At 41.3% G+C, this 27,827-nt stretch overlaps 2 protein-coding genes across 4 annotated transcripts; both read right to left on the minus strand.

The window, feature by feature from the left end:
- Positions 1-600: 600 nt before the first annotated feature.
- On the minus strand, positions 601-27,358 carry LOC134865181 (LIM and calponin homology domains-containing protein 1-like). 3 transcript variants are annotated; one of them, XM_063884634.1, is made up of 24 exons: positions 26,917-27,358; positions 20,739-20,809; positions 20,557-20,626; positions 20,355-20,461; positions 19,790-19,820; positions 19,216-19,326; positions 18,259-18,386; positions 17,971-18,041; positions 16,342-16,543; positions 9,604-9,642; positions 8,874-9,003; positions 8,569-8,726; positions 7,767-8,409; positions 6,791-7,141; positions 5,479-5,578; positions 5,329-5,354; positions 5,023-5,136; positions 4,653-4,745; positions 3,818-4,016; positions 3,608-3,707; positions 3,177-3,251; positions 2,967-3,075; positions 2,742-2,844; positions 601-2,274 (listed from the first exon to the last, which is right to left on the minus strand). In XM_063884634.1, exons 1-24 carry the CDS (start codon positions 27,031-27,033, stop codon positions 2,249-2,251), a joined length of 3,174 nt encoding a protein of 1,057 aa, XP_063740704.1. In that variant the 5' UTR covers positions 27,034-27,358; the 3' UTR covers positions 601-2,248. The 3 variants fall into 3 exon arrangements, with proteins under 3 accessions (XP_063740704.1, XP_063740705.1, XP_063740706.1); XM_063884635.1 differs by lacking the exon at positions 9,604-9,642; XM_063884636.1 differs by lacking the exons at positions 16,342-16,543; positions 17,971-18,041; positions 18,259-18,386; ... (4 more) ...; positions 20,739-20,809; positions 26,917-27,358 and adding exons at positions 9,793-10,077; positions 11,222-11,557.
- On the minus strand, positions 11,533-15,308 carry LOC134864393 (uncharacterized). The gene is made up of 4 exons (XM_063883329.1): positions 15,010-15,308; positions 14,554-14,823; positions 12,822-13,082; positions 11,533-12,012 (listed from the first exon to the last, which is right to left on the minus strand). Exons 1-4 carry the CDS (start codon positions 15,306-15,308, stop codon positions 11,658-11,660), a joined length of 1,185 nt encoding a protein of 394 aa, XP_063739399.1. The 3' UTR covers positions 11,533-11,657.
- Positions 27,359-27,827: the final 469 nt, after the last annotated feature.

Here is a 27,827-nt window from a genome sequence, read left to right on the forward strand (position 1 = left end):
TACAAACCTCAATAGTACAGGATTAGTCCATAACAGATTAACAAAAGAAAAAAAAGAAAAAGAAAGAAAGAGATTAGGCACATCACTTAGGTAATAGGAAATCCACTATGGTAAAAAAATAACTATATTAAACCCCCAATATTAAATCCAAATGACTTGAACTGTTTCTTACACTATTGCAAGGAAACATTAGTACTTCTATATAATCAGTTTTATTTTTTTTATTTTTTATCTTCTTCATCTTCTTCATCTTCTAATCAGTTTTTCCAGGGCGGTGGTGGCGAAGTCCATAGGGGCTTGGCCTGGGAACTGGAAGGTCACCAGTTCAAGTCCCCGAAAGACCAAGTGCCACCGTGGTGTCCCTGAGCAAGACACTGGTCCCCGGGCGCCGTACATAATGGCAGCCCACTGCTCCTAACACTAGGATGGGTCAAATGCAGAGACCGCATTTTGTTGTCCTAGTACATGTACTCTGTGCAATGACAATAAAGTTGAATCTTCTTCATCTTCTTCATCTTCTAATCAGTTTTTCCGGAGTCATAGTCTCGGGGAGTAGAACCTAAGTCATGCAGTTGGACAGGGAAAAGAAGACAGACAGCATCCCATTTAAAATATTTTATTGATAAACATACACTTGCTATAAAAGAACTGAGCGCTCTCTTTCTCTGAGTGATGAAGACGCCATTCAAAGACAAACAGAGGAGAGAGGCGTTCAGCTCAGACTCTGGGGAGGCAACACTTGTGATAGAGGCAGATGAGGAGAGATTATAGGGCTTTGTGAAACTGTCATTATACGGGAGAATTATTAACAGGGAAGCAGCAAATCACATTGAATCATTGGTTTAGCTCATGAGAGGGGGGTGGAATAGAACAGCAGGTGATTAGGAAATCCTTTTAAAATGTTTTTTGCTGGTATGGAACTGTGCTCCAAGTCAAATCACACATCGCATTCAAACCTATACATGTATTATTTCACACACACACACACACACACACACACACACACACACACACACACACACACACACACACACACACACACACACACACACACACACACACACACACACACACACACACACACACACACACAATGTGCTGAGACCAAGTGGTCCATGTGAGTGTGAATCACTCCTGCACATACACATGCTCTCTCTTTCATTACATAAGGCACTGATTCGGATGCAGTCAGTCTATGAGAATAAACAATGGCTAAAACATCTAAGAGGGAAAATATTTAAAAAATCCAAAGAACAAGTATATAATTATTAACATGCATTCTCATTCCTGTAAAAATGAATTATAAGAGAAAAAGGGTTGTGTAAGTTTTGCCAGATTCCCAAAGCAATTCAAAAATATCATGATGTACAACATACAAGAGGAAAGTCAGAGTTCAGCTGTTGAGACGATAACAACGTCAAACTCACACTACTCCATCTGAGCAATCCTCACAATAACTTATATAATGTTCTTCATTCATGCAAAACTGTAAACACAAAACCCCAAAAAGAATGAGAGAACTATGATGAGTAAGGCATTATAATGGTCAAGCTACTTCAGGTAATCCAGTCACTTGATCTGTGCAGAAGCAGGGTTGATGAATCAGGAATTGGAGACTGTGTAGTGGTTCAGCTTCTAGCGCAACATGTTAGCTTGTGACAATAACAGATCCTTATGTTAGCATCTATATATGCCGTTTGTGCTTCATTTCTGATCAAACACTTGGGAGATTTGGAGCAGAGAAAAAATATATTTGAAAGAAGATATACAAATTCAACATGTGACGTTTTGAAAGTTATTTTGACCAACTATTATAATTGTCTCAAGAAATGAGAACTTTGTTTGCCGTTTTACTTTATGTACTTGCAAGTATGTATTTCTGTGCTGCAAATCTCCTATTGCTGGCTTTAGGAATGATGGACAAATGCAATGCCATATTTTAACTGTGCTAGATATGGATGTGCTAAAGGTCTAAATACACTGATTTCTTGATTACATCCATGCTACACATATTAAAATAAAGTGTATACATGTGTTCAGTTATTAAGCACACAGTTTTTATAACTTAGTCCGCATTTCCATCCAGTTTTTGCTCTCAGTCACATCCATTAAGCTGTGTGTGCATTTCAGGAAAAAGTCAATAACTTCCAGAGTATTCCAGAAAGTCCCAAATGTGAAGGTTCTAAAATTCTTCTCCAGCGAATCACTGACGGGGGATGGTGAGGGGTTCCAGGTCACATCCAGGTCATCAAAGTGTGGTGGGCTGACCTCTGCCTGCATAGAAACATCATGGAAAAGAGTTAAAGTTTGCTCTCGTACCTTTATAGACACATTTTTCTAATGACACTTTTTGATCTTATTCCCTTTTGGTGCAAATTTGTAAAACATTGAAAAATTCTCTAGACCCATTTAAAGTATAGACAAGTTTAAGGTTAGTTAAAAATATATTACTATAATTAACACAGGATTACTTTTAGATTAGAGAAGGTGTTTTTGAGAGCTAATACATAAAATGAACCTAAATAATAACCTAAAACAAAGAGACTTAAGTAAAGTCAGAAATCAGAAAAAATGAGATGGTAGGAGTGTGGCCAAAATCTGAATAAACTCTGAACTATGTTTGGTTTAGTAAATAGTTATCTATAATGGTGTTTCTCAGTACTAATTTAAGACTGGAACACATTAAGATACCAATGTGTTCCAGTCTGTGTGTCTTCTTGTTTTTGGGCATGTGTTCTCACCTCGAGATGCGATATAGCACTCATGACAGCTCAGCAGTCCGTTTCGAATACGCACATCAGTTCCTACGGTAGCGTCCCCCAGCTGGCCTTCGCACACTGCACACTGAGGGACAGAAATACACAGAAACAGTTCACTTTTAAAGTTATACAGAAAAGAGAAAGTTGTAAACTGCAGAAACATTTCTGACTAAAAACATTTTTGCTTATCGTAGAATAACTTAGTACCTTAAAACACTGTACATGGAAAAACAGTCCGAGTGTATCGATGATCATGGCAGCTCCTTTTCCCAGAGGTTGAGAACAACCAGAACAGAGTCTCCTCCCACTCACACACCTACACACACACAGACAGCAGCAGGCAAACAGATATTAACAGATACCATTAGGCTTCATTTCTTTCAGACATGTTGTGTTTTAGTGTTCATGCATCTTTACCTGCTGGGTGAGGGAGGCTGAGGTGATGTAGGGGGGGCCTGCTGTGTGCTTGTTACAGCATCATGTGATTCAGACCTGTGGTGAAAACAAACAAAACATGTAATAAATACAAATGTAAAACATCTGTAATATGCTTGAAATACATTTAGGATGATAGCTATTTATACATAAGAACATTTACATTTTTTAGGACTTTGACCTTGAGAGTCAGAAAATAATAGGCACATTTTTGTCTGCTTTTATGGCACAATAATGCACCATTCAATGAGACATAAAACACATTCGCGCAGTGCTTTGAAGCCCATGCACTTGTTAACCCTCTCTGAAAGCAGAGCAACACTTGGTCAGATAAAATATGTGATGAGAAAAAACACAGAAAGGCCACAACAACACCTTCACAGGATATATGCAGGACAATCATGCTTGCATACCTTTTGACAAACTGTGCCTGGTTGAGCTGGGGGTTGCGGTCCAGAGAGGCTGTCTTCCATAGTTCCTGTTTCTTTGAAGGCTCACCATCACATGGGGAATCTCCACAAATAAATCAAAAATAAACATCAATGAAAGAAACTCTGAGGAACACATGGTTGAAGTTGTTGTGAAGGCACACACATGTGGACACCTCCTGCATTTATCCTCACCCTGGATAAAATGCAGCTTGGATACATGCTGGTCGTCGGTCCCTTCCCTTCTTTGGCCATTTTGCTGTGGAGAAGCGCTTCCTTCTTCCATCGCGTTGCTTTCTGGAGCTGATGAAGTCGCCCCTGTCTCGAGCGGCTGCTGGTTTAACAAGCTGGTGGGGTTTAAAGGTGCCACCGTCTCCTCTAGGATCTTTCTCTCCTGAAAGTTGTACACACAAACAAGAGACACAAGCCATGTTTCTTTGTGCTGTATGATCGTTAAAACCTAAGAAAATAAACTCACAAACAAAACTCTTGCCTGTACAGTGGACTTTATCCTGCATGAAATCATCTACATTGTGCCAGTATAATTTGAGTTAGTTGGCTTGCTTGTTTTTAGTATGAGGACAATTACCCACTACAGCTTGGGTTATCAAAATCACTCTGAATATCTGAAACTTTTTATCAACATGTATTTTCTGCATCACGGTTACAACAGAACCAGCGGCAGTTTGTTACTCCCTGTTCTCTCAACGAGTTAACACACATCGCCGCACTGCCCACGTATCTCCGCCCCCTCTCACTCCCTCACAGTGCTCTCTCCTCGTCACTGTTCTAATCCGCAGTTATATATAACATTATGTAACATTTGTACTTTCACGTCAATGCCTTTTGACAATCTCAGAGGTTTTTAAAATGGGAGCACTACATCAAAACTATTCATGTTTTCAATTTTACAAAACAGTTCAAATTAAAGTTTATATCACTGTTATAGCCTTATACAAAAAATCATAAATGCAATGCCCTAAATGTTGTGTGAATCTTTGCCCATAGTATTTCGCCCATGTGATTTTACCTCTTCGTTGTGTTTTCTCTCCTCCTCCTGCACCTCCAGCTGAGCTTTCTCCCACTCCTGCTTCAGCTTCTCCTGTTCTCTCTGGTATTGCTCCTGCAGAACAACATTGTGCATGTTAAATACTGTATGTACAGAAAAATACCAACAGTAAACCTATAAAGACACATAAACACACACATCCAGCGCTTTTTTGATGTACTGCTGTAAATTCATGCCGCTTTTAAAATTTGTCTATTTTGTGCATCCGCTTCTCTCTCCTACATCCTCGAAGAAGTAAGGAAAGGAGGCAAGGAAAGGAATCGATTTTCAAAAGTGAGATATGATTAGAGCTATCAGTGCCATGCACATACACACCATTCCACCAGTGTACCTGAAGGAGGCGCTCCTGCTCCTGTTGCCAACTTTCCAGGCGTTTACGTTCCTCATTGGGGTCCCAGACCCAGTGATTAACACGTTTAGCCAAGTTCAACATGGGGGTCTCAATCTACCCAGACCACACCGACAATCACGCACACAAACATGTATAGGGACCAAAAGGACATAAAGAGAGGAAAGGTGAGAGGACAAGTCTGACAACAGCGACTACTGGAGACGAAGGGTCAGGACAGGGTCAAATTTAAGAATGAAGGAAGAACAGAAAATAAAAAAACAGCTGGAGACGCCGAGAGATACTCACAGTCACACTGCTCTCCTCAAGACCCTCTATGGCAGAGAGAGACAGACGCATTAATATCAGAATCAGATAATTATTTAAAAAACAAATATAACATACTGTTTATATATTATATACAGATCTATATTATGAACTGTCATTTTCCTGTGTTACCTGTGACAGTGGGAGAATAATCCTGCATGCTGTGTGATGATGTAGTCGGCTGAGACTTGTTCTCCTCCACTGGACTGGATAACCCAGAGGTAGTGTTGACCTGAAAGTAAAATATTCAACCTGTTAATAAAACACTAGAAAGTGGATCTAAAATGCTTTCACAGTTCTGGTATTTTTATTTAGTGCAAATCACATATAGTTGAGTTATTTTTGTTTTACTGTGTTTTGTCTTAAGGCAGTCGCTGGCTTCAGTTCATGTAAATACAATATTAAAATCAACCTGAGGAGACTCCAAACTTGCTTTACATACAACATACATCACAGAGAAAGCTGAGCAGTTTTCCAGGTCAGGCTCATGTTCCCCAACAAGGACTAAACTGCAAACAAACATTATTTGGTGTTAAAAACTAAGAAACATGCAACTGGGCAAGTAAAGTAATGTTTAGAAATACCTTTTAATTCTTTTTATATCTTTTCTAGGATTTATGTCAGAATTGCATTTCATATTGATTGTTTTTCCACTACAGGATGGGGACTAAGATACAAGTCATGGAACAATATTCTTCTCCATTCCATTTTCTGTATCTATGCTCACTACGTGCTTATAAAGTCTAAATTATGTTTCTTTTTTTTTGTGTTTTTCTTTTAAGTCATTTGCTGAACTGCAACCATTTACTGCAACAAGTAATTTATTCATAATTCTGCTTTTTTAAGTTATTTTTTGGGGACTTTTTGCCTTTAATTGGATAGGACAGTTGAGAGTGACAGGAAAGTGGGACAGAGAGTCGGGGTGGGATCCGGAAAGGACCACGGGTCGGGAATCGAACCCGGGTCGCCGGCGTCGATGCAGGTGCCCCAGCCGGTTGCGCCACGGCCGGGGCCCATAATTCATTTTTTTAACTACACCTATGTCTGCTTTCATTTTGTCTCCTGGGTTTCACTTTTCCCGGCTGTCTCCTGTGTCTCAGGTGTCGAGGCTTTCCATGAACGCCTTAGTGCACCAGAATGGAAAATTCAGGCACAACATAACTTTAAGCGTAGATACAACAATGTAACTATCTCTGCCAGGGCATTTGTATCTGTCTTTGTGCAGCTAATCTTGCATGCTACTGGACCCCTCAGACTTATACTGTACGTCTTAATTAAATTTATGACTCTATGCCCAAAAGCATTTTGTGGTTGGGATGATTCAAAATATTTAAACCCTTTTTTATTTACTGTTCTATAATGTCACTGACTGCTTACTTCTGACTTCATTTATTGCGTATTAAATCGACTAACCCCACGAGAAACATGGTACCTGTGATTTTACCTGTCCATTGCTTTGGACATCTGGGTGATGTGGCTGTGATTGTGTGAGCTCGGTCACAATAATGGTGGTGGTGGTAGAGTTTCTGCCTCCAATCAGGGAGCTGATGGCAGAGCCTAAACACGTGGTCGGCTTTTCTCTCTGTGGAGAAGCCGTATGCTCAACCTTCTCGTGATTGGTGGAAATTTTTTCTGAGGGAGCGTCTTTCTCCGTCTGTTTGGAGAGTACTTCTTCCTCCTTCTTCTCTGAGGGAACATCTTTGACCTTCAGTGGCGAGGGCAGAGCAGAGGCAGGTGGAGTGGAACAAGGTGAACCTTCCGGCAAATCTCCATTCACTCGCACCAACCCGTCCATCTGAGTGGGACACAAGCATACAAATTAGGATTAAACAGCTTATCTATTTTTCTTATCTGCTGAAAGTAATACAAATTAATTATTGATGAAGATATGGTAAACTTATAGCCTTGTGTAGCTCAGGAGATGTTTAAGGGATCAGCCATGCTTATAACTCAACTTCTTCAAAGTATAAACAATGCAACAAAAATTGTCCCACACCTCTTTTAGGTTCAAGGTTCAATTTAATATTGCAGTTTGTGTTAATCTATGATGTCTTTTATAATTATTTATATCACTGTTTTATTGTATTTATCTTGTTGAATCAACATAAAAAATGTTGTTGTTATAATGTAAATAAAGGGTATGACTTGTTACTGCTATTAAATTCATGTAGTTCTACTTTTTGAGAGAACAAAATACTTACTGTCAAAATACTTACTGCCACTGATATATTATAACATACCTTCAAACTGCATGCAGAGAACTAAAAATAACCTCCATTTCACAGATTAAGAAGTTAAAATGTTAGCACTTCCTAAATACAACAGGCACCTCCTTTCATCAGAGCATGCAGGCGTGCATTGAGCTGGAACAGTGAAGTATCAGATGATGCTGAGTGCTTCGGCTGATATGAAGCCCTCACCTTGACAGGTTTGTGTCCGGACTGTGTGTTCCTGGGCTGGCAGTAGGGTTTTGCTGCCAGCAGGGGGACGGGTCGGGGGAAGACAGGTGGAGGGGAAGGGAGTGTGTATGTGGGCTGTGTGGTATGAGGCTGCACCTGAACAATCTGAGGCCGAGCGTGATTTGTTTGAGGCTTTGTTTCTTCTGAAGTCGGAGGTTTTTGTTGAGTGGTTGGAGACTCTGTCGGTTTGGATCGAGGCTCATTCAGTTTTAGGGACTGAGAGGGGACATTTTCTGAGATTGTGACGGGGCTGAGGGGGCTGCCAGCTGACGTGGAGCTGGAGGAGACCGAAACAGACGTCTCTCGTTGAGTTATTTTTGTTTCCATGTCTTCAGGCTCTGTGTGCCTCTGCTCTTTCATTACAAGTGGTTCTGGTTTGTGCGGAGGTTCTGATGTTTCGTCAATAGTGGGAGTCAATTTATTCTCCTTGTCCGCCTGATTATGTTCCTGTTTGATATTTGAGGTGGACCTGGGCAGTTTGAGGCTGTCCAGTGTTGCGTCACTGATGGTGAATCGAAGAGCGTAGCGCTGTAAAACCATGGCAGCTTCTTCTGGAGTCGCTGCATTCCTGTAGGCCTGACACAACTCTGCTTCTCTGCGCTCCCTAGAAAAGAGACGTAGAGAGACACAAAGCATTTAGTGTCTCGGTAGTGTTTCTGATATTGTTTTGCTAATGTTAGCCTGTTGACAAAGATGCAGGTTTAAGCTGGGTCACATTAAGAACTACAAGCAACATTACAAAGAGCATCAACATCATCCGTACTTCTCCTCTAGGATCTCTTTGTAGGTTTTAATGCTTTTCCTCTTGTTGCTGTCAATTCCCTCCTCCTTCATCCTTTTCTCCATCCTCTTCCTCTCTTCTTCCTTCTTGATCAGGTCCTGTGAGGCACTGCGACGTCGATTCTTCCAGCGAGCCAAGTCCTGTCATGAGTTCATAGTGTGAAATAATTCAGGATGAATTCTTATTCTAATAACATTGATATTATTTAAATGAGAAGCACATCATATTTTCCCTTTTCTTTTTTAACGGACCTCACAAACTCAATTTAAATGTCAGAAGTCTCTTACGTTTCGCCAGTGGTCGTCGTCTTCCTGAAAGTTGTTGTGCTGCTCATGCATGCGCTCGTTTCGTGACTGGCTCAGGGGCGGTAAGTGTCCCACCTCTTCCTCGTTAATTATGTCACTCATGCTCACGGTCCTGGACGAGAGAAAAAATGTCATAATGTTTTATAAATGGCTGAATACACATTTGCATATCAAGTTGGCGTGATTTGGCTCTGCAAAACTGAAATATTCATTTATTTAATTCATTGTTAATGTTGATCCCTTATACAGCAATATAATACAAATAAATACACATTCTATGATCCAAGAGGAACCATGAGGTAAAAACATGCCCCATTTTCAAAATGGATAGATGATGTAGACAAAGATAGTCTACAAGATATGAACATAAAGCAAAACTAACACTCCACCAAACACAAATATTGCCTTATAATTCTCATTTTCCTTGCTGTTTTTCTTGGTTTATATTAGTTATGTATGCTGTTTCACAACAAATCAATTAAACAAGCAACTGAGCAATCATATTTTCCCATTCCTTCAACCCTAAAATTGAGTAATAAAACTCCAAACTATAATTTATTTTTAAACAAACAAAAAGTGCAAAAGAGAATTACATGAGAAGTAAAAGAAGCTGCATGTTAGTAATGAAGCATGACGTGACGATGCACAATCGGACGTGCACAGCGTGTCAATATTGTTTTCATGCAGAAGCTCGTCCCACAGAAAGACTTACTCAGTGTCCTCAGACATAAAAGCAACTCTCCGGCTCATCCTAAAACAATAACAGAATAAAGTGAATGAGAGGAAGGAGCAGGTGAGTGAATGGGCAGCAGCATTATTGCCAAAGTCAATTCCAACCAGATACATCTTCAGGAGAAATCTGAGAAGGGGGAGGCATGACGGCACAAAAACAGCATCTCACATGATGGGAGGCAGATCATCGTCGTCCAGCCAGAATGGTTTCTTTGGTGGTTTCTCGCTCATTTCTGTCTTTCTCTCCTCCACCTTTTCCTCCACTATCTCCTCTACACTTGGCTTTTCCACTTTACAAGTCTGGGACTCTGTAACATCTGCCACAGAGGTTTTGGGGGTCGTCATGTCTTGCTTTCCATCCTCCCCCTGCCTCTCCCTAAGCCCGGTAAACTTAAGGAGGGTCGGGGCTTTGGAGAGCGGAGCCAGAGGTTCTGCCACCACGGTAACGATGCTGCTAAAATCCAGTCACAAGGTCAAGGTTACCAGGAAATACACACAAGGCATAAATCAACACTGAATCACAGACAACAGAGGCGGTGTTTGTGCTGAGACGTTTAGCCATGTTCCATGTAGCAGGACAAAAGAGAAGAACAAGGCCTAAAGAGTCACATCACCCAAATTACAAGAAATGTTTGTTCGAAATTACATCGTATGGTGTTTACTCATGCTAAATGTTTTTTCATCCGCAACATTTATATTATTGAAGGGCTACTGCGCAGCGAGGCGGTCATTAATGCATATAGAACACCAACATGGTGATGACCAATCAGAGTAGAGTATTCAACTAAGCCCTGTGATAAAATGGAGTATGTGTAAGTGTTTATGTTATATTCTTATTCATACTATATCTTTGTTTTAAAATCATTGGTACCATTTTTTTCCTTTTACACTGTTGTTATATATTATAGTAAACATATTTTAAGATTTGTTAAAGATGTAAGCTGTATATTGTCAAATAATGCACATCTTTTTTACAAAACATTTCTGATTTATATTTTTCTTATAATTATCTTTGTTTATAACTTGATTAGGAGCATCTGTTAGGTAACACAATATCCCTTTTTTTATGTAATCCGGGTGAACCAACCAAAGAGTAGCAACAGTTTTTGCCACTTTGTGATTCAGCAGTGACTTACACTTCAAATACAGCAACAACAGCCAACCCCTTTATATTCAAGTCGAACAAAACTAACAAAGTCATGCCAAACAAAGTTAATGGTAAACCTCAACAGCAAAAAGAAAAAGGCCATATTAGTCCAAACCAAGCACAAACCTCACCAAGCCATATGAGAAAGAGAACTCCAAGAATCCGACCACAACGGCAAATCAAATCCATCATATATCCTCCATATACAAATAAAACAAAGCAAATCAAGCATCCAGTTGCAGGCACTCAAACATGCAGGCATGGAACCAAAAAAACAACACAGTGACATCTGGATCAGCTATAAATCACCCATAGAAATGTATTAGTGTTCGTCGGCAGGCCATTTCACTTGCAAACATAGTCAAACCTTCTCTGCCGTTGAAATATGCTTCGTTAGTTGCCGTAGTTGGCAATCCCCACAACCTCTTCATCATTCAAATGCAGTAAATACCTTTCACTGGCCATCTTCTCTGTGAGTTTAGGTCTGCTGTGCAGAGGCTTCATTGCAGACACAGGAGCCACTTTATATTTCACTGATCCAGGTACCGGCAGGAACTGGTTAAGGGTCTGATTAGTTTTGACTGCGCTGGGTTTTACGAATGATCCGGTCCTTCGAGCCATCATATCGTCCTTCTCCAGGTCAGGCAAAGGCTCGTTTTCATCATACTCATCCTCTTCATCATCATATTCGCTGTGAGACGTTGCTCGGATTACAGTCCTGTCAGGTGTTTCCATGGGAACTCTGGGTTGCTGTTGCTCCACTCTATGAGAGAAACTCCTTTAATTGAATAAACATCAAGCTCTCTTTCAGCATGTAAACCACTCCAAGCGTGTTAGTGCCTCCTCCTCACACTGTTAGAAACACAAATCTCAGCCCACCTGGCAGTTTACTTTCTTGCTCCTGTCTGCCTGCACCTCCCTTTTGTTCCGCGGAGCTGCGTCAGTGAGACCTCGCCTTGAGTGCAGCGCTTGGTACTGGGCAGAGGCAGGAAACGGTTGAAAGTCGCAGTAGAGGTGCTTTGTTTATGGAAAACTCCCGTCCTCCTTGCCATCATGTCGTCTTTCTGAAGATCTGGGATCATCTCTTCTTCGTCTTCATCCTCTTCCTCCTCCTCTGCTCTTTTCTCATACTGAGCCAGACGGGCATCCACCTCAGCAGGAGTAGGATGGGTTTCAGGGGTGCAGGGCGGGAGGTCAGTAAAGGGAGGGGTGGTTCGATTGAGGTCAGCTCCATGTACCTGGCTGTGAGAGCATTGTATAAAGCTCAAACCGCAACAACAACAATAGTCAAACGTGCTACTATGTTCGTGCACAAGTGGTGACAAAAAGTTAAGAAAAGAGAATGTACAGGAGGGAAAAATTCAAACTGAAAACCATTCCAAAGAGTGTTATAGGAACCAATGGATAAAGGTTAGAAACACCATGCAAAAGAGATGCAAAACTACAAGAAAAAGCCCTTTGACAAGAAAAGTGCACAAATTGTGCATTTGCTAACATTGGTTTCTGTAGCCCAGCCATCACCTTTAAGCTGATATCAATATTTATATTGGAGAAATGAGAAAATCTGATATAACGGCCAAAACATAAACATACATTTTTGAAAACTGAAAAAATTGATTGACAATGTAGTGAAGACACTTTCAATAGAAGCTATTTATTCTATTACTAGTTGTCACAGCAGCATGCACGTGTGTGTGTGTGTGTGTGTGTGTGTGTGTGTGTGTGTGTGTGTGTGTGTGTGTGTGTGTGTGTGTGTGTGTGTGTGTGTGTGTGTGTGTGTGTGTGTGTGTGTGTACCTTTGTTATCTATTATTAAAGCTACAAGCAAATCAGGACAATGCAGAGAGGTGCATCCACACTACCTACTTTACTAATTAAAATAAGCCTGGAATGTGAAAGATTATATAAATCAACATCACAAGCAATTCAATTAAATCATTCAATAGATAGTATCAAAGATTGGGACCTATTTTTTTGTCAGTGCAGTCCACACTAATGCAAGAGACTTTAGATTCAAGACACTGTAGCCCAAGTTGTATTTGGCCTCCATACCTGCGTTCCCGCTCTGAAAGCTGGGAGCCCTGGCCAATAGTAGGCATGGCTACAGTTGCCTTGGAAAGGAGTCGTCTTAGTAACTCCGTCTCTTCCCCTTCACTTGATGTGATTGTGTCTATTGGCTGCTCGATCTCTGTCACACCCCCAAAGGTCACAACTTTGCAGTGACCCCGTCTAGCCTTTGCTGATCCGCTGAAAGGACTTCCATCATTTTTCTCCAGACAAGCCTGACACACAGCAGGGGCCGGGCTGGCCTCACTGTAGATACAATCTCACACATGAAGGCATTCAAACACACACACACACACACACACACACACACACACATATACACACACACACACACACACACACACACACACACACACACACACACACACACACACACACACACACACACACAACAACAACAACATCAACCAGGGAAACAGCAGGGGGGAAATAAAGAGGGTGGAAAAGAAATCATGAGCAACCAGAAAGAGAGGATCAGACTGTGGAGACAAAGGAAGCATGAGTTGGAAATGATGAATCAGACAGGAAGAGCGGATGGACAGAAGGGGACAAAGCATGGGGTTGTGTACTTAAATACTTAAATGACTTCCACACATACGTACATTCAGAACACACACACCAAGTATGTTTATAAACACTAGGTATAGTCCCTTTTCCTAGTAGCTGCAGCTCTACTGGGAACACAAAAAACTCATTATCCTATCTCATGACATCAGCGCAGAGACGGAAAAACAAAGCCCAAGCAGTGCTCTGAGCCAACAGTCGCCTCTCTTTTGGTCACACACACATTCTCACACACCAATTCCCAGCTCTGTTTCAATGCTTGCCAAAGAAGAGGTCTGAAGTGCACAATGGTGAGGAGAATGAACAAGCAGATGAGAACATGGGGAGCAACAGAGACAGAGAGAGAAAGGAAACTAAGACTAAGGGGAGATTATGGTGCTTACAAAAGTGTACAAGAGAATAAAGAATACAACTGGTGAAACTAAGTATAATATGGGTGTAATACCAGTGTAACATGGGTGTAACATAAGTGTAGTATGGGTCTAATAACAGTGAAACATGGGTGAAATATATGTGTTATAACGATGTAAAAATACTGATATGTGATTGCCCATTAAAGGGTTAGATATGTCCATGAAAACAACTAATGAACGTCTATTGAAATTATGGATTATTTACCTATTGATGTGTTTTTTGATAACTGAATTAATCATCATAGCTAAAGAAGACTGTTTCGATTCACAAACATTTCCCAAATATTTCCTACATATAATAAAAAAGAAAAAGAAAGCCTGAAACCAAATTTGAGAAGTAAAAAACACAGATTGTTGGGCATTCATGATCACTAAATGAAGTATTAAAGGAATAGAATGACATTTGTGAAATCCCCTAACTGTGTGTAGATGACATAGATGTAAGTTGTATTTAGAAGTTGATAAACGTTTGACCAAATGTAATAAATCCATTGTTTGTTAGGGATTTAAGCAATATCCCTTCAGATATCTGGACTGTAAGTTCTTATGATCAAACATCCTCTCCTGCCTGCAGTGATCTGCTTAAGACTGAAACTGAACCTATAAGTGCGCACACACACACACACCCACCGACACACTGCACATACTCTTAGTCATTATCGCCCACACACTTGACATACAGCAGCATTTAAGTGCTTTGTACTGCATATGTGCTGAAACAGAGAGAGTGTGTTGGGCACCTGGGTTCAGTCATCTTGAGTCTCTCCCACCTCTGCAAATCTTTATGGGTCATGGAGGCAGAAACAAAGCTGATTGGTCCGTCCCTGTGAGGGAGGGGCTTACTCAGAGCCCGCCTACGAGCCAGGTCATCCTTCTGCTTATTAGGAGTCACTATAACCTTCCCCTCTTCTCCCTCTTCCTCACTGTCCTCCTCTTCCTCGTGGCGAGGGGCGGAGTTTAGGAAAGGGTTGTCTCTGCGTGTAATGATGTCAGGGACTCTTTCCTTGTCACTGTCCAATCACAGAGTCAATCGCAACACACAGCACACATCAAAGTGGAGCACACACACGTCAAACCACAAGTGACCACAGCACGCAAAGAAGGAAAAATTAGGAAAAAGTGTGAGAATATTGAGCAGTGAGTTGGAGAGAAAATGGAAGAAAAATGGCAGCACACACAAACCAAATTTAGCCAACCTGGTCTCCCTCTCCTGCAGTGCTTGCTGCGAGGCTCGTCTAATCCCTTCCCAGCGCTCCCTGTCTTTGCTGCTACATACAGGTGTTGGGACAAACTGGTGAACCCTGGGAGCAACTGCTCCGTGATGAGCTCGTCTGGATGCTAGATCGTCCTTACGAATATCCGGGACTTTCTGCACCTCTGCCTCATCTTCCACATCAGAGGAAGAGTCCCAAGCAGTTTTCTGATTGCTCAAAAAGTCATTTTCGCAGCGAAGGATGATGCTCGGGGACGGTGACCTCACTTCCTGTTCCTCCATTATCGGAGGGCTGGTGTGAGAAGGTCATTCATAGGTTATTAAAATCCTTTGTTGCATGTTGAGAGCAGAGGTAGCGTCATGCAGAGTTTGACAATAGTCCACAATGAGTGAAATATTGCAAGCTCCCATAGATTAGTCAAAGTTCATAGGCAAATGTATCACCCGTCAAACCAACCGAGTAGCAATCCATGCCCAGTGAAAGTTATTTTACAATATTAAAGGAAACATTTGCCCACTTAATGTGAATGCCCAATCACAGTTTGACAAGAAACCCGAGAGAGAAACCTAAGCTGAAGTAGTTTCTAGATGTTCATTGCATACAACGACATCAGTGTCGTATCAAATGACAATCGAATACATTTACCGTCAACACTGATTGGACATCTATGTAAAAGGTGGCACAATTTCCCCTTAATAACAGTCAAGACTTGAATCCACCTCTCACATATCAACCACAGAAACAGTATCGGGCAGTTAGTCAGACCTCTATCCCAAAACGCATCATGAATAAGTCAAAATGCTCAAACCAGATATCTGGTCAAACCCAAACCTTCAGTGTGAATAGAGCACCAGGAACATACACAAATCAAAACACCATCATAACGATCCGTTAGTGAACACGACCCAAACTGTCAAACCACAGCAGCTCTCATGCCGCTGCTCTCTGACCTGCTGTAGCGAGCGGCAGCAGGCAGAACTTTAATCCCTGCCTTCTGCAACCTCTGCATTTTCTTCTGCTCCAACACTTCCTGGTTTGCGTTCTCCTCTTCCTGTTTTTCCTCATTTTTCTCGGGTGCCCAAGTGACAGTCTTTGGAGTTCTGTGGTGCAGTCCAGTTCTTGTGGACTGCTCTTGAGAGGCTTGACTGGGGAACGGTGTGTAACGGCAGGGACAGATTAGGGTTGAGGAAATGTGTGTGTGTCTTATGCGATTCACCTTTTTCATCGGTTCAGTTTATGTATTTTCCCATTGCAGCACTTAATATGCATTATTTGTATCTGAATTATATAGCGCGCCAATGTGGTGGTCATTACCTCCGCTGATCTCCTTCCTCTGTATGTGGTTTTCGGCGTGGAGCTGGGATGTAGCAGCTGGTGTTGGTTCGGTTGGGTAGAAACTGGTTGAAGGGAACGAAGCTTCTTGATTCACTGCTGGCTGTCCGTCTGGCCAACATGTCATCCTTCCGCACATCTGGCCTTCTGCTGGGGGCATCAGCATCCGAGTCGCTGCCTCGTCCTAGGCAACAAAGAGCGATAGAGCATGAAAGATTTTTTTTAAAAGGGTGAAGGTTAGAAAATATGTCAGGAGGTACTCTTAATTAGTCCTTAGATAATAACCTCTGCAGAAGCTTCTCAAGACATACCAGCCGCATGGGACTTTTCACACTGTTCATAATATCTTATGTGCTAATAGCAATATGTTCAGTGAAGGAAACACCTTATGAACTGGGTCATGACAGATTTATTTTAAGTTTCTTTACAGCTTCAAATTCTTTAGACACTGAATCTAAATGATGCATAACTTTCAGAAACATGCTGTATTGAAGATGAGACTAGAGACAAAGACTATAAACTCATTAGGAAAATGTTCTGAAGTGATAATTAAAAAAAGGTACGTTTACTTTTTCATAGACTTTCATAGACTTCTATTGTGTAGCAGAGTCCACTCTGCTAAAAACATGCAGGTCTATAAAGGCGCATTGGCTTCACTTTTTATGAACGCCTTGCTTATGAGAAAATAAAAATACTCTAAGGTTAGTCCAGCTTATTTAAAACACAACAACCCTTACCCTAACCCTTATCAACAACGTTTTTGTTTTGTTGGTAATTAAGTGTATCCACTTAAGTTTTACCTCAGAATAAAGTGGCTTAGATATTTGGCTGGACTGTTTTGCTAGTTTGGTTACATGTCTGAATTGTACCCAAATCTCCGCTTTGCTGTATAACCGAAGAATATGACCTACATTGCAGTTAAACAATGAATCGTTCTTTAAATATTGCAACAGCAGTGAGAAATATCACTTCTTTCCTTGGCAACTTTTTGAATTGATTGTACATACATCTATGAAGTATTCTGCAAACACACAAACAGAGAGAATAAGTATATTTATATTCCTTGACTGTCTTTGGAGTTGGGTAATAAATATAACTTGGTAAAGCGGGACACATTCTCTGTGACCTCCTGGGAATGTAGGGATTGAGTCTATTCCCGGCTTTGGAATAGTGTTTTGCTTGTCACTGTTGCACGCATTTCAAAGTGTCGACCTAAAAGACACAAACAGGATGTCTGTGATACCCCTCACACACACGAGCTTGCTACTCAGATTAACAGCTGCTGCATCTGGGGAACACACACACACACACACACACCCACATCCACCCATACACACACACAGTGTCTGGACATTCAGCTGTTGTCCACAGGCCGCCTGACTGGCCATAACATATCAAGGTTAAAACCCCCACACGTGAGCGGACAGCAGTCAGACTATTTATGGGTCAGTGAGTTTTTTATTGCTGCTTTAAAGGGATGTTTGAGCAATATGCTTATTATCATTCTTTCGTAAAGTTACATGAGAAGACCTATATGTACTCTCATGTTTTTTGGAAAAGACGGGGGCAGAACATTTGAAATGTTACAGAATCTGAAAGATCAGAACCAACCATCACTGTTGCCTCGATTCACCACATCAGGAGAAGGGCTGTGCTGTGAGCGGGAGCCAAAGGAGTCCAGACTTTCAAAAATAAAACAAAACAGATTTAAAAAACATTATTTGAAACTCACATGAGGATTTTGCATCAATGGAACCAGTTTTAAAGTTTCAAATGTGTGTTTCTAAAATTTAGAAAGTGTCCTCAGCTGTATTCAACCTTTCATCAGTTATCTGAAATATACCCGGTGTGTGCGTCCATATATTCTGGTATGTGTGTGTGCTGACAGATGTCTCTCACCTGTCTAGGGAGTTGTCACGAGTGTGTTGTGGTGGAGAGAGTGAGTCACTTCTCTCAGAGTCCCAGCAGTCGTAGCCGCTGTCTCTCACACTGCGCTTCTGTGAGCCGTCGCCACCTTCATCACTTTCCTAAAAACGCACAAAAACACATCGGGCATTAAAACAATATATGGAAAAGAGCATCATGTAGAGTAAATTATATAAGAAGCTCCCTCAAGAGACAATGCCTGGGTTGAGAAAATGATTGCAAAGGAGGCTAGGAGCAAAGAGCACAAAGAATCTTGAGTTTCTCTGATAAGGATTTTCTGATTTGATTTAGATATTATTTTAATTCGGTGAGGAAATTGTGGTTGCAACAAAAAAACAAGCGAAGTCCAGCTTGAAACAGTTATGAAAATGCAAGAGAATGGACACAAACACAACATATTCTGTAATGTAATGAAAATGTTGTTTTGTTCAAGTAAAAAATAAAGAGGTTCATTATGTCTGAAAAAAAGAAAAGTAGGACACATTCGATTTAGGAAAAATCTCCCACTAAAGATCAATATCCCAAGAGGAAATGTGTCCTAAAATATAAATGTCTTCTTTTAGTTATTGCTAAGAAAGATTGTGAAATGTAAGCTTTTTAAGGAATAACTTAAGATAAAATATTAAGATGCTTGATGCAACCCATCAAAGGTATCCATGATATTATGAATCCACCTCCAGATCAAATGTGCAGAGACATTCTTCCCTCCTCTCTTTCATCCTGTTTATCAGTTCTTTGTCCCCCTGAAATAGGAGGAGGAGCTGTGCTGTTACAAAAGAAATGTGTTTGTCTACTGTTTGGTGTGACTGCTGTGACCCAACAAAGAGAGGAAACTAACAAATCCATCCCCGCACCTCCTCCACGACGCTATCTGTGTTTCTCCCTCTCCTCCCCCATCCATGCTCTGTCCTCTCCAGCATGTTCACTCACCACCCTCATTTGAGCCAGAAGCCCTTCAAACTCCTTGAGGTTGAGAGTAGGTCCGCTGTAGGAGGCGCAGCCGCTGGCAGCCTTCCCAAGCCAGTACAATGTGTTCAGCACCTGGGAGACACAGCAGATGGAAGTATATTATATATATATATAGTGTATTCATTAATGCTAAACACACAGATATGTTTTTGTATTTATTATGTTTATTTTATTTTAGGACACATTTCCTCTGATATCCATCTTTAATGGGAGATTTTTCCTTAATCAAATGGGTCCTACTTTTCCATTGTTTTTCAGGCATAATGAACCTCAATTTTTAATTTGAACAAACATGTACATTTTACAAAACAAAACATGTACACTTAACAAAAATGTTATGGTGGAAAGAAGCAGGGAGAAGAAAATCTTATTTGACCTGTCCCTTCTTAAAAAATTAACAACAAAAAATGAAATAACCATTAAAAAAAGTCAAATAAAAAAGCAATATTCTGTCAGTCACAGTTGCTTACAAATACCCACAGAAAATATAGAAGATAAAGCAAGACAAATAAAATAAACGGCAATAATTACTTACATTTTTGAGTTTGCGGTTGCAGTCGGAGTCCCTGATGAGAGAGAAGTGTGTTAATGCCAAGTGAAACTACGTTGAAGGAATAGCTTGGATTTTGCACAGGGTTTGAATACAGTATCCACAGTCAGTGTGTTTTATAGATGGTTATCACCATGCCCTGAGTTTGAAGAGTACAGGCATGGAAGTTAAGCTATTTACTGCTGGTGACCGGGGCCCCAGCTAAACATCTTCTCAAAGATACCAGACTCAAAAGATATGATTTTACCTCGCAACACACATAGATTTAGCAAGTTTTCACACAAACTCCCTTTAGGAATGAATCGGTGCGTAGGTGGAAGAGGTATAAGAAGTGTATGTGTAAATGTAAGTATAAAGTAACGTAATAGTTTCAATAAATCAATGCTACAAATCCTTCTCCATTGATGACTGAAATCCTGCACACAACATATAAATGTGGCATCGACATATTATGAATAAGTCTGTCATACAACCTAATTTTCACATTCCAAACTATCCCATCTAAATGGACAATAAATAAAAAGCCGCACAAACACACAGAGCTATTTACTTGAGGTTAGCTCGTATGGAAGTGTCTTGTAGGTCCCCAGGGTCGAACAGCTGGGCGCCCTTCAGCCCCAACTCCTCACAGCCCCGCAGGAAGACTGACAGGTTGTCCTGTAAGACAGACAGCAGGGGACAGCCAGAGTTTATCACTTTGACGAACAGGCTGGTTCACAGTGTTGATGTCACACTGGAGAGTGTCCTCTTACCAGCCCGGCGATGGGGGTGGGCAGTCTGTTGATCTTCTTGACCAGCCCTGGTTTGATCGCACTCAGCAGCCTGACAGGGGAGGAAGGGGAGAAGCAGAGATTTATTGAGTCTTAGAGGAGTTAATGTATGTTGTTGCTGCTTCAGACATGAAAACTGAGTGGGGGTGATGTCAGAGGCTTACTCGCATAACAGGATGCCGTTCTCCAGTCCTCTGCGGAAGTCCTTTTCTCCAAAGCTCTTCCCTGTTACAGCCTGGGGTTAAAGGAATAGACAGATGTAAAACAGGGGGACTAGAATATGTCTGCTAACTAGGCCTGACTTCGAAATTACGTCGACGTCATATTTTGACGTTGACGCATCGCCACACACACGTGGGTGATCCAAACAAAACATTGCCACAGTTTGCACTTTGCAGAATGGAGACCGAAACTCCAACCTCCTCACAGGATGCCCAACAACGCCCTGCAAAAAGCCCCAATAAAAGCCCCCAAAAAACAGCTCACCCTAAACCATTGAAGGTATGGGAATACTTCAAATTTAGTCCCAAACATAAAGGTTTCGTTATTTGCGGTCTTTGCCAAATGGAGTTGGTATACCACACCAGCACAACAGCGATGTTGGAGCATCTGAAGCGGAGGCACCCCATTGTCTATCGTGGAGGGCACAAGTGCTAACTCATTTTATTTACTGTTTATTCCACACATGGCAGTTATTTTAAAACAAAACATGTACACTTAACACATCTTATTTAAGAAAAATCTTATTTAATCTTAAAATAAAATAACAAAAAAATGAAATAAACAAAAGTAAAATAAAAAAGCAATATTCTGTCACAGTTACTTTCAAATACCCACAGAAACGCAAAACCAGCACACCATCAAAAGTCTAATTCAATTGTTAGTTCTTTTTTTTATTAGTAAATGATGAGTTAGTGGAATTGATGTTTTGCCAAAATTCAAGTATATTTTGTGTGTATTGATTAATTTTCTGTGTGAAAGTATGTTTTCATAGCAACTGACAATCAATGTCAGTAATTGAGGGTGCCTTAGTGACAGCCATAATATTATAGCTATAAGAAACAGATTGATATAAAAAAGGGCATAAAGTCTGTTGAATAGTGCCCCATTGTGTCGCTGACAGAGGAACCTGCTGCTGCCCAGTTCACCCTTCCCCCAACATTTTTTGCTTCAGTAGAAACCAAATGAGAGTGACACACAGCTCTGTGTCCTCATTTCATTTTCCTGATTTAGATGCACGCAGTCGTAGTCTGATCGGACCATAACCTCAATCCTTCAACCTGAACTCCAGTTTGCCGTCTATCCTGCACAGGCCGGAGAGGAGGAGTGAGACACTACCAGTCCACACACACTGCTTTCTGGAGCTGTTGTATAACCAGCAGCCAAAGATCAACTGAAAATAAGAGAGGTTCGACTCTTTAGACTTCTAATCCAGATTAGCACAGATTATAGTTAACAACGAAACTGCTAACTGCCGCCACACTCTCTTCATGTCTCCACTGCTCAGTATACTGTATGCCATAATATACTGCACATCCCCCCACAAACAACACACCCTCACTCTGACAAAATGTGTTTATTTTTGTCTGCAACTGACAACAATAAATAATATTTATTTAGAATTATTAACTGACTTAGTCTTGCCATCATTTTCTCTTTCTGTTTTGTTTGTCCTTTATTTCTGGTGATATTTAGCAAATAATTTGTATTTGTTTTACAGTTCGAATGCTCGTGTACCAAACATATGATAGGAAAACAGTCACACACGCACACACCCTGAAAAAAGACTATTGTTTGATAAGTGAGGACCAGATGTTTCCCATTGGCATCACTTTCTTTTTGGGGTTTTTTCCTCATTGAGTTGTCACACACACACACACACACACACACACACACACACACACACACACACACACACACACACACACACACACACACACACACACACACACACACACACACACACACACACACACACACACACACACACACACACACACACACATCTTGTTTAGCAAGGTTAGACTCTAGATCTTGAAACATTTACAGCATGATCATATATAATTTACTGACCAAGAGAGCACTGTATTAAGGGAGAGCAGGATGACTGTGTTTGTGTGAATAGTGTGTGTGTGTGAGCGTGCGTGCGTGTGTGTGGGGTAAAGGCCACAGACAGTTTGTAGGGGGTGGAGGTGGTTAACGATTGGTTATGTATAAAATGCTGAAACTGAAGTGCAAAAAATAGACACTGTGGCCAATGTGGGCTTACATGTTTTGGGTTAAAATGCAATGAAAATATGAGCGGAGAACAACTGGCATTGGATTGGCATGAGGGTGTGACGTGTGATTTCATGACTGCTCCGAAAACTATATCAAAAGCCTTCGGGGTATTTCAACATTCACTCCCTGACAGTCTCCATGGTGGATTGCTCTGCTCAGTCTGGGTGAATGGCAGCAGCAGCAGCTACCATTTAAATGGTGTGTGTCTGGGGAAGAGGAGAAGCAGAACTAGGCCAGAGTACACTTTACTTGTATTTTAACAACTGAAAGAAAAAAATGGAAAGAATGAGAGGCTACAATTTAGAGCCCAGGAGCAGAAGAAAATATGCAGTAAATGAAGTTAGATGTACCATTTTTAATAAGCACATCACATGATGTATTGTAGTACAGCTCAGGAAAGCCAGGATGCTACAGGCTCAGAGTGAAAGTGATAGTAATTATATTTATCATGGGACAATCAGTCAATATCCTCAATTGACCCCAAGCTCTCGCATGTATTATCATTCAAATCCGAGGTAAGCTTCTGTTTTTTAGAAGATAATACTACTACAGTACTTATTTTATGCACCAAACACGAAGAATTTGATTAACAGGGAAAATGGATTACGCCAGAGTTAGCTAGATAGCTACATTTCATTAGCAGTCCCTGCAGGAAAGCCGTAGAACAATTATGGCATCAAATATTACAATTCAATGCTTTCAATGTAAAGTTGATGTATGGGAGGAGCGATGTTAAACCAAGCTTAAATGTGCTCCCAGTGAAGCCACTGGAGGAGATGTAAAGGGTTAGAGTCCCAGTTGATACACAAAGAGCTGAGAGAGGATGCTGTTTCGATGTGTGCAGAAGCATGTCCTAACTGTGCAGAAGCATTAGCCTTGGTATGTCATAATGTGCTGAAGGCATCCTGCACACTAATGGACTGTCGTGACACACAGAAAACAGAGAAAAACACACAAAGAAAAAACTGAAAGAGAAATCCATAAAGATTAAGTCATAATCCAGATTGAAGATGAGTTTAATCTGGAGAAATTAACCAGAGATTGGACACTAGAAACCACCAGATAATTAATATCTGTTCAACGTGAGGAACCACAGTCCTTCCTCTCAGCACACTTACTGTTCTCCCTCACAGTAAGTGATCGAAGTGTGATCATGGCATGTTATTTAGTATTTTTAAATCGATGATGATATACAAAATGGGGCAAAATATGATACAGTGACATTTAATATACATGTCGCTCTGCACTGTGCGGATCGAAATGTAGTCACACTTAAAGCTGTTATTTGTCATTAAAGCTTTATTTAACCTCTGAGATTTTCACATTTCAAATACAAAGCACATTTTAGTGCAAAAAGTACAAAAATAGGTATGTTATTTCCCCATTACGAGTCTGTTTTCATGTCCTATGCATCCTAAATGTAGTAAAGTTAAGCCAAACTCTTTTTTTAATACAACCTAAAGTAATACTAATGAGATCTGCACAATGCCAACATGTGTAGTTTTATCCGTGGGAAACTGTAAATATTTTGGCTTCACAAAAGCTCCAAAAATCACAGAGGCATGAAAGACTTCTGTGCCAACAGCAAGTCGTCATTATTCCACATTCTTTCATACCGCATTTAATGCATGGAATATCCCATGAATCCCGGCTCTCACACTCTCTCTCTCTCTAGCAGACACAGCTGGCTGTCTGCGACCATTGGACTTAATCTGACTCAGACAGACAGCTGTGACATCTGGCACACACACACACACACACACACACACACACACACACACACACACACACACACACACACACACACACACACACACACACACACACACACACACACACACACACACACACACACACACACACACACACACACACACACACACACTTGCATTCTTTGGTCCATATATGTGACTGACCTCACTGGCTATGTACTGTATACAGCACAGTGACAGCAAAGGTTAACTGCTGTCACCAAAGTTTACTTTTTGTTTCCTCTAAGCATGTCCAACTTTAACCTGCTCAATCAACGACACATCCACCAGGTTTAAGCACATTCGATGGTGTGCATCAGCTTTGAGACAGTCTGATCCTGCCTTGTCTCGTCTATAAACAGATAGAAAGGTTTAGTGTTTCCTGTGTTATTTCCTGCTCTGGTCATGTGATGAAAGATTGCTACTGCTCTACTGCCCCCCTGGAAACAGTGACACCTGAGAGGCCGCATGTTATGTTCCTATAGTGACCAGTGTCACCCAACCGGGGCGTGTCTGAGGAGTGTGTGAGCTGTATCATGCATAGCTGATTGACATTTGTGTGTGTGAATACACTTTGCATTCTCTTACAGAGAGGCACAAACTCAAAATGCAGCATGGAGCGTAGGGTGGCGTGGTTAACCCTGAATCATCCACACCTGTGAGAGCACATAAATACACCACTAGAAATAGAGTCAGCCTGACCAGACTGAAAATAACTGGAGAATTAGGAGGCACCAGGACGACAAAGCAAGAGGAATACGCTACAGGAGAGTATAACACCTAGACCAACATTGACCTCGAATGTGCTCACTGTTGATGTAACATAGCTGACGTCGATAGTTTTCATATGCAGACCAACATGTGTTTGTTGTGCTCTGCTTGGTAACAAAACCTTTTAATAACTGTACATTTTTTAGTGATTCAAAAAACCACAGCGCTTTGACTGAGGGCAGGATAAACTGCATTTAAGAGGGATGTCCTGTTTTAGGTCAATAGTATTCCTGATCGACTATTGAAATAAAATAAAAATAATTCTAGCTATTTTAGTTTGCTTTATCTTGGACTTATAGTACATATTATGACCAGTTTAACTGTTTAATACAAAACTTTTAAGGTTATAGGAAAGCAAATTGTGTTTTTGTGATGTAAATCCTTTTTTTATTGGGTGGGGTGCAAGTATGAACAAAATCCCAACTCAAACATCATTTATTGAAGGGATAACTGTGCAAGTTTACACGTAAATTATCTTTATGTATTTATATCGCTAAAGCTACCTCGATAGGACATTATTCTCCACAAGCAGAAGAGTGTTTCATTCCTTCGAATCAGTGCCATAACCTTATGCACATTTATCCTGAAAGGTCCTTGTTAAATAAATGTTAAGTAATCAATCCTAAATCTGTTTTGTAAGTGTTTGTTTGTTCCAGTTTGCATATTTCAACCAATCTGTCACCTTTCTACTTATTTGACCATGGAAATAAGCATTTTACCGTGATCTATTTTACAACAATTCTAACTCTGTGTTTAGGTGTTGGCAGTAAACTATCCATCTCACTCTTTGCTATACCACAGCTTGTATGGTTTGAGTTAGTTGGAGTTCTGCGAAAACACGGCTATGGTGTGAAGTTGAAGCCAACACTTGAGCTTAGAGCTTTAGAGCTCATTTCTGTGGCACTTCCAAGCTTTATTACCCAAAGCTGAGATGCTAGTTGGCAGGTAGCTAGCCCGAAGTGGGGACAGCACAAAATAGGTCATCATAACTCAGCTCCACAGGGCAAAATCATGATTCACCGCTCAGGCTCACATAGAGAGGTGTTTTTATCCAAGCAGATGATGTTGGTGGAAGAAGCGATGCAGCAAACCACAAATAATAATCTCATCCGATGGGATCATCGCTACAGCATCTAGTGCGTGAGTGCTGGCCCGGTTTTATCACTATGGCAACCGGAATCCCCTCTCACCCGGAGAAGGGGGCGTTACACCACCGAGCAAGTAAAAACATCAAAACAGCCGGAAAATAACGTCCAGTTTACGGGATTTAATTCAACTTTTGGGATTTTTTTCCTAGCTTTGTCTTCGCCCTCACATGAGCGTTGTGTGTTAAATAACATCAGAACACACACATGTTAAAACTTTTACGTTTGTCCACACGCAGAGCCGTTGTCCCACAACGTAACCCGACACTGCATCCCACAACAGGTGACGGTGCACCGGAGCTGTATGTATTTATATCCCCCAGTAATGGACGTGTCTGTCCCGCGGTGCTGTAGCAGCAGGCCCGTGAGCCTCTCGGAGCTGTCCCTTCACTCACCTCTATCCATTTCTGAGCCTCCAGACAGGCTGGTTCGGGATGAGGCTGTACCGACGGCTCCGGCTCGTCCCGAGGAGAAGCATCCGGGACATCTCGACCTGCTGTGGGGCTTGCCATCTCCTGGCTGTTTGTTAAACGGGGACCGGTGTGTGTATCGGACGCTGGTGGTACAGGGACTAGATGTGTTGGTGCTCCCCTCCCCGCTCTGTCAGTCTGCTATCCTCCTCCTCGCTTTCAAACGTCGACCACCCTGTAACTTCACTCAGTCTATGGAACCATAGCAGTCAGTGCGTTGCGTAGCTCTCTCGTGCACACAGTCAAGCTCCAACTGTGGTACAGAGATGGAGAGAAAAGCTTCTCGCGACCCCGACACTGCAACACGAGCCAGGCGCTAAAAATAATGATTCCTGTAGGCGACTCTGCGCGAGGCCGCTGCCGCGCATTTCAGGAGGGACGTGAACGCGCAGGCAGGAATCTATGCGGGGGGAGGTCGAGAGACATAGAAAGAGATAGAGGGGAGAGAGGGAGAGAGAAAGCGAGAGAGACTGAAAAAATGTCCCGTTATTTCTCCTGCGTCAGCTGCAATTGACAGATTTGCTGTATGCTTACCAGAGTATTAGGAGTCCACTGCCTTAAAACAGAGAAATGTAACAAAGAAATGGAAAAATAACTTTCACGGTTTATTGCTCTGGTTGAGTCCATTGAAAGACCTCAGGTTTCCAACATGCAATAAAAGTCTAAATTATTTGACGCTATATTGTATTTGTTTAATATTCAATTAATTCATATCAGCATCTACCCCGGAGGCCATCATATTCTCAAGGGCCTTTGTTAATTTAATAATTGCATAAGAGTTTATCTTGAAACTAATTTTTCTTTCTGTGTTTTGGGGGCCCATGAAATACAGTTTA

Source organism: Eleginops maclovinus, chromosome 5, assembly GCF_036324505.1.
Source record: "Eleginops maclovinus isolate JMC-PN-2008 ecotype Puerto Natales chromosome 5, JC_Emac_rtc_rv5, whole genome shotgun sequence".
Taxonomy (NCBI): Eukaryota; Metazoa; Chordata; class Actinopteri; order Perciformes; family Eleginopidae; genus Eleginops; species Eleginops maclovinus.

Bases quoted from the DNA above. Each gene is read 5' to 3' on its own strand.
- LOC134864393 (XM_063883329.1), bottom strand. From the start codon at position 15,308: ATGGAGGAACAGGAAGTGAGGTCACCGTCCCCGAGCATCATCCTTCGC. The intron at 14,824-15,009 runs GTTGGCTAAATT...GTGATTGGACAG, and splicing joins CTGCAGGAGAGGGAGACCAG to TGACAAGGAAAGAGTCCCTG. The intron at 13,083-14,553 runs GTGCCCAACACA...TTGTATCTACAG, and splicing joins CTCAAGATGACTGAACCCAG to TGAGGCCAGCCCGGCCCCTG.
- LOC134865181 (XM_063884634.1), bottom strand. From the start codon at position 27,033: ATGGCAAGCCCCACAGCAGGTCGAGATGTCCCGGATGCTTCTCCTCGG. The intron at 9,643-16,341 runs GTAATGACCACC...TTATTGTTTTAG, and splicing joins GAGGAAGGAGATCAGCGGAG to GATGAGCCGGAGAGTTGCTT. The intron at 8,727-8,873 runs GTAAGAGACTTC...AACTCATGACAG, and splicing joins ACGACGACCACTGGCGAAAC to GACTTGGCTCGCTGGAAGAA.